Raw genomic sequence first — 12,414 nt, 5'->3', positions numbered from 1 at the left:
CAGAATTTTTTATTTAGAGTTTCGGATAAATCATGATGTAGGATGGTCTAATAGAAATAGGTCCTTTACGTTATGTTTTGCGATTCTGTGGTAGGTATTTATTTAAGTTACATAGGTAAAATAATCCTAGTTCTTATTTATTTAAACCTTACCTGCAGCACACTGTGGTAGAAAATGTACCTGACTATAATTTGATTAAGATTTCAATTAAATTTCGTAATCCGAAAGCAGAACGAACATCTTATTTTTTTATCTTACGTTCAGTTTACTACGAATATAAAAATGATGAAAGTTTCAGCAGGCGTGATATTATTGCCCCAACAACAACAAACTTCTGTCGGCGATCATAACAAGCAATTATTCTGTCGTAAAACTGGCAAGTTCTTGCAAGGAACTAGAACTTGAACTAAATACTTTTATGACCGGTACTGATATACCGTCTGTATAGCAGGATGAGATTAGGTATTAGTTTTTAATGAAGTAAATGTGTTCGTCAGAAAATCTTTAAATAATCTTCCGAGCAATGAAAAAGTTCCAGTCATATATGGAACGGCAATGACAAGTGGAACTTTTTCATTGCTCGCGAATGTAATAATATATGTTCGTATTCTAGAATGTAAACCATTTTGTCCATAACCATACCTAATTAACAATCACTGAATTTTTTCATAAGGTTCAAATGCTGGCATTAACCGAATGAATAGAAAATTTTGAAATAAGGAATTTAAGTACAATAAGGTATACCACGATCTCTCGCGATGAAGAAAAAGATGGTAAGGTAATATATAGGTTCTAGATGTCTATCTAGGTGCATTGTAGTCATACAAAATCGGCGTTACGACTCGCGACCTATAACATGAGTGCAAACATACAACGAAAAACGTGTGGATCGCTTGCGAGTCGTCTCTGACTACCCCTTCAGTGATTACAGTCCAGAATGTGTATGTGTTTGTGTGTGTGTATGTGTCGGTTGATCGAGAAGGACACGAGGGCTGACACGTGACTCGGGGCCCGCAGGTTGTATGACGTGTGATGGCGAGTGATTGAGTTTAACGATGCGTTGCGGACGAACATTGCACTTAGTTGTATAGCGGTCCTACAAAAAATGTAGTACAATGATAGCTATATTTCCCTACTTACTTACATAATAATATAATATAAAAACCAGACTGTTAAAAATATTGTTGATTCAGTAGTAACTTATAGTTTTTCTTCGTTAAGTTCTACAAGTAAGTAAGAAAGTCATCTTCGCCAAAAATGGAGTTAAGTACGATGTTTACGATCTAAGGTAACTAAGTGTGTTTACAGTTTTTGCGCTTTTACATATAAAACCTATTGGTGCCATAAAGAATCGAATAACACGTGCCACATTAAATTAATAAAGTAAACTATAAGTTATTTTGCTAATGCTCTTTAGGAACCACCTGTGTGCTGTCTATAGTGAGCCCTGGAGGACACATTTACAGCAATACTATGATGGCGGCAACACGTAAATTCTCATAAATATGTATCACTTTACCCTTTTCACCTTTGACCAACGATATTTTTATACGAACTAGATGGAGTGTCAGTGCAAAAGAAATGTCTCGGCTAATAACGTCCCACTTTTACCAATGAAGAGCTTTTATTTGAGGTAGTTCGGTTGCAAGATTTGGGACTTTATTAATTGGTACAGTGGTTGTCATTAGATTGAACTTAAAACGGTTTGACAGTTACCAAAATGCGGACAGTTATTTGCTTTGCTTTTTGTATGTGACACTGGTGACACATCATCTTGTTCGTATATTGTTAATCTAAGCATATGACGTTACGTCATTGTGCGTTTATTTTTGTCTTTAAACTCCTGACCATGTTTATCTTTCGATCTCTGTGTTCGATTTAGGTATACCTATTGAGTGCAATGGGAATTAGTCTGCTTTACAAAATAAGCAGAATTCAAACGTTCTTATTTAGATTTGGGGAGATTATGAGTTGAAAAAAAAACAAGACATACAATGTGAATTTGTATTCAGTAACTATAGCTAGGATTCCGTAAATTCATTAAAACATAAAATTATGTCTTTTCATAGAAATATTGTTATTGATTACCTGATGAATTTATTACAGAATCACAAATTTTCACATTAGGTACTAAACTAAACGATTAAGTTTTTCAGGAGGCCTCACTATTCGGCATTTGTTTACTCCGGAGGCGAAAAAATAGATGGCTTTACAGTAATCATTGATATTTCAAATATACCATTCGAAGATGATGAAGATTTTTAACCACCAATCGTTTCACCAAAGAGCCCGGGGGTTGGAGGCCTGGCCGTCGAGGATGCTGTACATCATCATAATCATCACCTCTCCTTCTTCTTGAACAGTGCTGTGAACTTGCCAGACTCATATGTCGGCATGAAGGGAAGGTATGAGGTCCATTTCCACCTGGAATCATAGAATAATACTTCGTTAATAAATAAGTGTGTTATAAGCTATAATAGCTAATAAGCGCCGCCGTCAATGGGGAAGAAAACCAAGTGAAACTTTTGCAGCACGCGAGTGTGCCTTTCTGGTTCTGAACAATTACATTGCTGGGGAGAAGAAATGGCGACTGAACCAACCAATTAGAACTCGGGAATTAGGCACAGTCGCCTTAGGCGCCATCTGTAATTAGCTTTTAGTTTTTCTCCCCATTGAAAAAAAAACATAAATTCCGTTTGAAACCGTTTCACAGAAAGAAGAAGAAGAGGGCCTTCATGCTAATTCAAACTTTTAGAAAACTACCTCCCAATACCCAGTACTTAGGGTGTTCAGCACAAAACAAATGGTCGGTACATGAACCAAACACCCTGTATTAATCTACTAAGGTAAGTATGATGACGACTTGAAACGAAGGATAGGTACCTAACATATTATATATTGAAAGAGTAAATGTTCCTACCACTTGTATGCCGATGACCTGCAGATCTACAACCAGGTCAAATTAGACGATTTAGATGCTGGCATTGCTAGGGTCAATAGTGATCTCGAGGAGATATTAAGATGGTCTCGTAGCTTTGGCATCTCCGTTAACCCTAGTAAGTGTCAAGCCATCATTGTGGGTGGTTCAAGGCTGTTATCGGGTCTCGACTATGCTGCGGTGCCACCAGTCATATTTGATGGTCGTGTTGTTCCTTTTTCTGCAACTGTGAATGATCTTGGCCTGATCATTGATCAAAACCTAAGTTGGGATCAGCAACTTGATAAAGTATCCCGTAAAATTTACGCATCACTCCACTCCTTGCTTCGCTTAAAAAATTTCCTTCCCCAGCACACTAAACTTGCCCTTGTTAATTCTCTTCTTCTTCCCATTTTAGACTATGCGGATGTGTGCTATCTGGACCTAACTGAAGCTTTGCTCAATAAGCTTGAACGCTTATTGAACACGTGCATTCGTTTCGTTTTTGGGCTGCGTAAATATGATCACGTTTCACAGTACCGCGCTCAATTGAAATGGCTCCCCATCCGTGACCGTAGGAACCTGCGTATCCTCTGTCTTCTCTTCTCTATCCTCCACGAGCCCAATACCCCACCTTATCTAAAGTCTATGTTCCAATTTCTATCTGACACTCATACCAGAGACTTACGTTCTTCTCATAATTCAATTTTAGCCCTACCCTCCTTTCACTCTGGTTTTATGTCTGACTCTTTCGCGGTCACGGCTGTGCGTCTATGGAACGATCTCCCTGATTCCATTAGGAAAGCTCCGTCTCGCAACGTTTTTAAGCGTCTTACTCGAACTCACTACCTGAGTAAGATAGTTAGTTGATAGCTCTTTCTTGAACCTCTAAATTAATTATTGTTATATAATATTAATATTTACATAATAATATATATTATAGTTTATATATATATATATATAGGTATATATTATTTATATTATGTTTATTTATATATTCATAACTTATATACAGGGTGTTAACTAGAATGCGTTTGAGCGGGAAATGGGGGTGAGTATTAGTCTAACCAAGCACGTTTCTAAGAAAAAAAACATCAGAATCTCGAATATTTATGTTTAAAGTCTAAAGTAAAGTGGAAAGTTTTACCTTAATCAAAAACATGGTCACCCTACACAAACACATAACCAATGAGACATTCGATTGCAAAAGAACACACACTGTAAATTTGTTATCAACTTCACTTTTCATAATTTATTTGATGTAACTATGATTGTAATTAATTACACAGTAGGTAATAACAATTATTAAATAAAATTGAAATTATTCATGGTGATTAATGACATACTAATCAACAATTAAACAGCTGATTGTCATAAAGTTTGATAGATCGTACAGAATATAATTTATGACTTTCTAGGAGCTCAGAACAATAATTAAACCTTTTTACTCAGAATAAGGTAAGCGTTTAGTATTCACCCTTGATACTCACCACATTTTATTTTTCTTTTATTACCTAAAGATGGGTACAGACCGGCCCAACGAACGCCCACCGATGGACATTTATGATACATAATACAGGGGCAGATTGAGCAACGACGGGCAACAAAACCCGTTCGTTGGCGTTCGTTTGGCCGGTCTGTATGCAGCTAAAGATAAAAGACCACAATGCATAACAGGATGATAACAGGGTCTACTTCAATGACGAATTGGTTTACTTACACTCGCTCATCTCGATTTGTGTTGTGTACTTGCGATTGAGACGTCTTTGATGACGAATAGTACGGAAATCCTCATAATAAGTATGGCCTCACTTTAAATACCAGTAGAACCATGGCTGGCACAAAAATTAATCTCGTAGAGGAAATAAAACTGCTGGGCCTCATCATAGACCGCAGGTTAACTTTTAAAGCTCATATTACCGCTCAGTGTAAAAAGGCAGCGGATATTTACAAACAGCTAGCGCGAGCGGCGAAAGTAACCTGGGGACTTAACGGTGAAATTGTGAGGACAATATACATCGCAGTAGTGGAGCCCATCATGACATACGCCGCAAGCGTCTGGTCGGAAGCCGTTGAACTGGAAATGAACAAAAAACAACTGTTCTGGCTGCAAAGAGGTTTCGCGCAGAAAATATGCAAAGCCTACCGAACAGTGTCGCTCACATCTGCACTGGCACTATCGGGATTGCTGCCTCTCGATCTCAGAATACAGGAGGCAGCAAATCTGTACAAATCCAAAAAACTTTTGTTAACCGACTACCTCCCGCCAGGCAAAGAGCTCGAACGGAAAGTAGGGTACCTGGACTTACCACATCCGTCCACACTTACCTCTACCAACTACGAGTTCTTTGAAAACACCAACCCGTTGCATACCGGTTCCCAAATCTTCACGGATGGAAGCAAGATAGAGGGCAAAGTCGGCGCCGCCCTAAGTTGGTGGGAGGATGGAAATGAAAAACTGTCCGAGACTTTTGGTCTCCACCCGTCGTGCACGGTCTTCCAATCGGAACTTTATGCCCTTCACAGGGCAACAAGACTGGTGAGCTCTAGTACGGATAACAAAGTGAACATCTTGAGCGACTCGAGATCATCACTCGATCTGCTCCGAAATCCGAAACTGAGCCACCCCCTGGCAAGAAGCATAAAGGAAAACATTGCGAGGGTCGTGTGCGAGGGCAGGGAGATAAAAATGTTCTGGCTGAGGGCACACATTGGAACTGCCGGGAACGAAAGAGCCGATGAGCTCGCCAAAACGGCAGCTCTACAAAGCACCTCCCACGACTATGACAAAGTCCCCCTGTCCTATGTCAGGAAAAAGATCAGAGAGGAATCGGTCCGGAAATGGCAAGACCGATATGCGACATCCAGTACAGGAGCAGTCACGCGTAAATTCTTACCGGATGTCAACCAAGCTTACCGGATTACGCGAAGTGCCAAACTGACCCCTGCTCACGTACAAATGCTGACTGGACATGGGGGGATGGGAGAGTATTTGTACAGATTTAAACTCAAAGAAAGCCCAGAATGTGAATGCGACCCCAACATCATTGAATCGGTCTGGCATATAATTCTCGACTGCCCCCGTTTCCTTGCTGCAAGACAAGATCTGGAGACATTGATAGACAGGAATTTGGTGGAGTCAGAATTAAAAGATATTCTGGCAGACACCAAGCATAGACCTCATTTTCTATCTTATTCAGATCGTGTCTTCAGAGTAGCAGCCAGGAGAAACAGCACCATACCCCGCCCCGACCCGCAATCAATACCAGTATATCAAGCCTCAGTCACAACCATCACAGCACCACCACAAGCAACTCCTAAAGAAACAGCAACACATCAGCTGTTGGATTGTGGAGAAAAAGGAGAAGCTAGACTAAGACTCCGAAGCGTGGCTCTGTTCATGGACGGAAGCAGTGAAAGACTCGGCATCAGCTTCTGTATCTCAGGGGCGCGAAAGAGCGTGGCCATATCACCCGGCCTAGCCTCTCTCCTAAATGGGAGCACATCGAAGGCTACCATGAAGCGTAAAGCCTACGACGCATTGCCAGTAACCCTAGTGGGAAATCAGCCCTGCAGACTAGTGCGATGGCGTAACAAGACCATCGCACTATTCGAGTGGGCCGACGACACCCCGTTCGTTCAGGCATGCTCATGGCTCAGTAAGCTTGGAGAGATAGCGCTAGACAGTAACGTCCCCAGGATAATAAGCGTAGACGCAATGGTGATCGAGTATAGGAAAGGCGAAATTGTTGACCAGCTGGGTTGCCTAAAAGCCTCAAAACATCATGAAATAGTGGTGTACGAGGACAGAGGCGAAGATCTAAGCTTTCTCAAAGGTCATATACTTGCGAGGGGCATTGACAACTGCCACCAACAAGCCGAATACTTGGTCACCGGATCTGAACGCCTACAGGAGAGGATGACCGCTGGGGCTGTCGCCGCTTCAGAACAACAGAACATGGAAAGGAGGATGCACAATTTAACATCGCAAGGGCGTGTCCAAGGGTTCCTCCAGGCTTTTAAAGCAGCTGCCTCAAGCCTTATAGGAAAACCACAGAGGACACCCGAGAGGCGCCAAATCTCCAGAGAACCTAAAACTGGAAAAAGGCTTGCCCAGAGGAAAATTACTCGAGCGGATATGGGCCAGGTGGTCCCACCGAAGCTGAAAACAGCTACCACCTCAAACGACCATCTAGAGAATGCCGCCATCGAATTTATGGCAATTACAACCGCCACAAAGCAGGTAAATCTCTTGTCCTGCAAAACGATCATGCAGACCTACAGGCAAGAGAACGAAAGCCGGCTAAAAGTTTTACTCGAGGAGGCCGAAGCCTGCATATACGATAACAGTAGTTGCCAAGTCCTCAGAGGCAAAATGTCTGGAGCGTATATGGCGGCTTATAGCGAGGAATGCGGATTCGTGCCCTGGGAACGCAACATCCCGAAACTCACTCTCCCACACAACAACCAAATGGTGGTCGTAGCTCAGTGTACCAGGATTATGCTAGAGGACAAAATCCTAGCAAAAGCGGAAACCATTAACGCTACCTGGAATAGCTGGACGATGCCCACCATCGCTTGGGTGAACGGGGTACCTGGATGTGGGAAGACAACCTGGGTGGTAAATAACTTCGATGTGAGCAAAGACACCATTATCACCACGACAACTGAGGCGGCCGTCGATATACGAAACAGGCTAGCGCATAGGATCGGGGACATGGTTAGAACTAGGGTACGTACGATGGCATCAGTCCTAGTAAACGGCTTTAGAGAACATGTCGGATGCCAACGCCTGATAATTGACGAGGCCCTGATGAACCATTTCGGGGCAATCGTAATTGCCGCCCGCCTGTCCCGTGCCAGTGATATTGCTCTAATCGGAGACATCAACCAGCTACCGTACATAGACAGAGAGAACCTATTCGAACTAAGGTACAGTCGCCCAACACTGGTAGCAAACATCACCCAGGAGCTGTTGTGCTCATACAGAAACCCCATGGATGTTGCATACGCCCTAAGAGAAGTATACTCAGGCATATACGCAGCCACAACGCGTATCCAATCCCTGCAGCTGAAAAGGTTTACAGACGCAGCAATTCCAAAATCCCAAACCAACACTCTATTCCTGACGCATACACAGGAAGAAAAAGAGACCCTGACCAGCCAAGGGTTTGGAGAAGGAACGGGATCACGCGTCTTAACCATACACGAAGCACAGGGATTGACGTACGAATCCGTCATTATCATAAAAACAAAAGATAAAATAAAGTTGCACGATAGCATACCTCACGCAGTAGTGGCGCTGTCGAGGCACACCTCCGCCTGCACCTACTATGCGGATGACACCGAGGACGCTATCGGCAACCTCGCTAGAACGGCAATAACAGCACCGAAGAAACGGATCCTCGAGTACAACCTAAAGATGGCAATAAAAAATCGGGACAAAGAGGTCGTTGCCCAGCAATCAAGGCTTTTGGCAACGCAAAATGGAGCGGAATAGGAGAATTTTGATTTTAATTTTATATTGACGGCCAAACCGTATTGCATGTATTTTATAGTTTTGTTATGTATAGTATATAGCATGTATTGTATAGTTTTGATATGTAGGTATTGTATAGTATTTCATGAATTAATATTATCTGTATAAGAACTAACCAATAAAATTAAGATAGTTTTAAGAACACTGTCACACATTAACACCAGGCAAAACAACAGCGATGACAAAAGGAGTGTGTGGCCACTGACAGGCGTCTGTTAAGTTCTCTGAAGACAGCTGACACTGGCCCTACCCTTCAAATGTTTGTTGCCATTATAATTGTAAGTGTGACTGTGTGAAACAAAGAAAAAAAAAAAAAAAAACAAGAAATGCACAACTGGGGGTTTTTAGTCGGTTAAAGGCCGACACTACCTGGGTCCCCTTCCCAGGTGTCTGTGTAGATTTTCCTCCAGGAGTGCAAAAAAAAAAATATTAATAATATATAGGTATATATATATAAAAGATAAAATATATATATTATAAGCTTCCACATTGAGTAGTGAGTAGTTAAAAGATGAAGACAAAAAACAACCAAACTCTCACAATACATTGATCTCTCAAAAAGGCACGGACATAAAGTCTGTGGAGTGATAATAAAATCTTTAAAAAAAAAAAAAAAAAAAAAAAAAAAAAAAATACCAGTAGAATAATAACAATCTCGCGTATCATAACCATCGAGTATTTATGATAGTCATTACCTTCTCTGTGGATCTAGTCTGTCAGTCAGTCATTGTTTTTTACTTGTTTACAATCATTTTTTACAATTATTACCTAAAAGGGAAAAGGTACCTAACTACCTACAATTCTATCTTTTGATTACCAAGCCTTGTTCCTCATTTCGTTTTATGTTGTGCTGTGCTGTGACCTATGTTATGAAGCATAAAATGAAAATGTTCTGTATTCATAAAAGATAATTGTGTATCAATAAAGTGATACTTATGGAGTAAAATGAAATGTCTACAATGGATTGGGTACTTTGAGTACCCAAAATCTCGGTAGGTACCTTGACGATGTGGCTCCACGAGTGTGGGGTGCAGATGCACGCATACTTTTTTATTGACCTTGGCTTTGAATTGTTTGGCCTTGATCTTGGCTTTCAAGTTCATGGTCATTCTGTCAAACGTACCTAAACCTGAATAGGGTGACTATGAAGTTTTAAAATGTACTAAATAAAACTGTTTTATGTTGGTCAGCTTAAATCAAATAAAATACGTTTTTTAATGTCTTATCGTGTTCAGTATCATCAGCTGTATCTACCATTTCCCGCTCCAACGCAATTAAGTTAACACCCTGTATAGTTACGTATTTTATATTATATTTGGTAATTAATATTAAGTGACTTGTTTTAATTTTGTAGTAATAGTGTTGTTTTCTTTTTGCACACCTTATAATAAAATTTTCTTGCACCTCCTGTGGGTTGACTGGTAGAAAATGCTTGTAGCATTAAGTCCACCCTTTGTACACTTATTTTTATATTTGTGCAATAAAGGATTAAATAAATAAATAAATTGGGGTAAAAGCATAATTAATGTACGTAATACAACAGAACACTCTGGTAAAATTTTGTGTTGCAAAATTAATTAGTGTTTCGTGGAATCATTGCAATTTGATTTCGCAGTACTCTGCTGCTCTGGTATCATAATCTCGTTATTGGAAATGGATTATTAAAATTTCTACATTGCAAATTGTAGATTTTGTTAATAAATTAATGATTTGCCACAACATAGTTTCGTTTCGCAATATTGATGCGATTATTAAATTAATATACGGGATATAATTATGATCATCACTATTATTATCAAAATATTTTACGACTATAATCCCATCAAAAATTTAATATATCTAAAGCGAATCAATATATTTATATTGACCACATTGTTATAACGGGCACAGCAATGCTCATCCAAAATGTGTAAGTATAGTTATAAAGAAGAAAGGTTTGGAAAAGCTTTTATCAAATTCAAGTCTTACGTTCTGCTACATCCACCAGTGAATTGACAATTGCCCATACAGTACAATAAAAGCTCTCCCTTCTAATAATATTTATTTCTGCTAGCCTAGCATGGGGCACAAGACGCGCATGTCAAGACATGTCAAAAGTTATCCGTCGCGCTCGCTCCCCAGGCTGCGCGATATGAGTGAGCGCATCGCGAAACTTTTGTCACGTCTTGACCTGCCGGTCTTGCGACCCATGCTAGCCCTTCTAATAATTTGTTTAAATCGCAAAGATCAACCATCATACCTATGTATATAGGACATGCCGTAGGGGAAGTCATACGTGTCCCCGCCCTCGGTGGCGCCCGCCGCGTCCAGCGCCATCTCCTGGGCCCACGCCGCCAGCCCGCGCTCCTCCACTGTGCCTGGAGACAAGGGGAGCAGCGTGAGAGGAGCCTCACGAACAGAAGGGAGGGGAGGGACGCTAAACTGACAAAAATGAACGAGTGAGAGCAGCTGTCGTGCACTCGGCATATTTAATACAGCGAGAGAGCAGCGCTCCGAAACTTAGTTTCTGGTCTTATAGTGTGACCCCCATGTTACTAACATACAGTGCACCCTGGGTACAACTAGTACAACTCACTGACAAAGTCAGTCATCATAGCGACAAATGCAAAAGTATATTGTCAACGACATGCTTAGAAGATTTCCAAAGGTTAGTTGGTTTCATCATGATCACGGATGCCAGGGCTTCTTCTTTAAAGCGAGGGTCTTCTTCGATGGCGACATGGCACTGTTAGGTTTCTTACGTGGAAGATCATTCATGTAGTTTACACAAAATAGGACTTTTAAACGTGCAGTACAGGATCTAAGGCTTCAACTTCAATGCAAATGACCCCGCTGTGGGCCACCATCCAGCGCGTCATCATCAGAAGAGGGAGACCGATCAAAACCGGTAAGGCTCTACTCTTCCTGTTTATGTTAGCCTGGTACAAGCAGCCTGATCACGGTGGCTAGCCATCATAGAAACAATAGCAACATCTAGAAAGAATATAATAAATTTTACCAGGAATCAGGTTATCAAGTAGACATCCCACTACCCCTCCAACCAGAATAGACGTAGACAGCAGCACTTGCAGCACGGCATCCAGCGCCTCGACGCCGGTGTCGATGACCCCGCTGTGGGCCGCCATCCAGCGCGTGAGCATCATAACTACTCTTCCTGTTTATGCTAGCCTGGTACTAGCTTGTTGCTCACAGAGCAGCTAGCTTGTATTTTATAGACGTACTTAATCGAAACTTAAAGAAATCAAATCTTACCAGGAATCAGGTTATCAAGCAGGCACCCCACAACTCCTCCAACCAGAATAGACGTAGACAGCAGCACTTGCAGCACGGAATCCAGCGCCTCGACCCCGGTGTCGATGACCCCGCTGTGGGCCGCCATCCAGCGAGTCAGCACCAGCATATTGAGGCCGAGCAAAACCGGTAAGGGACTACTCCTCCTATTTATGTTTGCCTGGTACAAGCAGCTGGTTGTTCACAGAGCGACTAGCTATTTTACAGATTCTAATCGAATCTTCTAGAAAGAAAAACTTACCAGGAATCAGGTTGTCAAGCAGGCACCCCACAACTCCTCCAACCAGGATAGAGGTGGACAGCAGCACTTGCAGCACGGCATCCAGCGCCTCCACCCCGGTGTCAATGACCCCGCTGTGGGCCGCCATCCAGCGAGTCAGCACCAGCGGGAAGAACAGGCTGAAGCCGATGATGTACAGGTTCCGGGAGCTGTTCAGGTCCACGTACTGGAGGGCTGAGAGACCTGCGGAGATGGGTTGCGTTGATGTGAATGGGCACTGTGGGGTTACTGCCACCGAGCATTAGCAATTAACAATCCTTAAGCAGCGTCGCTCGCCAAATCTGACGGAACTTGTATGGATCTGACAGATATTTGTCAGGCGAGTGACGCTGCTTCAACATAATCTTTCATCTGGACCGGCTATGCCGATGATGATGACGATAAACC

General features: G+C 41.8%; 1 protein-coding gene across 1 annotated transcript in view; it reads right to left on the bottom strand.

Annotated features, from left to right (window-relative positions):
* Positions 1 to 1,990: 1,990 nt before the first annotated feature.
* The window catches only part of LOC105384860 (solute carrier family 23 member 2), a 37,679-nt gene continuing 27,255 nt past the window's right edge, over positions 1,991 to 12,414 (bottom strand). The window contains exons 13-15 of the mRNA XM_048626770.1: positions 11,989 to 12,210; positions 10,696 to 10,813; positions 1,991 to 2,424 (exon numbers count right to left, since the gene is read on the bottom strand). Of these exons, the coding sequence (XP_048482727.1) occupies positions 2,340 to 2,424; positions 10,696 to 10,813; positions 11,989 to 12,210 (425 nt within the window). The 3' untranslated portion in view covers positions 1,991 to 2,339. The remainder of the gene's footprint in view (positions 2,425 to 10,695; positions 10,814 to 11,988; positions 12,211 to 12,414) is intronic.

The sequence above is a fragment of the Plutella xylostella genome, chromosome 17 (assembly GCF_932276165.1).
Source record: "Plutella xylostella chromosome 17, ilPluXylo3.1, whole genome shotgun sequence".
In the NCBI taxonomy this organism is placed as follows: domain Eukaryota; kingdom Metazoa; phylum Arthropoda; class Insecta; order Lepidoptera; family Plutellidae; genus Plutella; species Plutella xylostella.
This window is presented reverse-complemented; position numbering and strand designations above follow the sequence as displayed.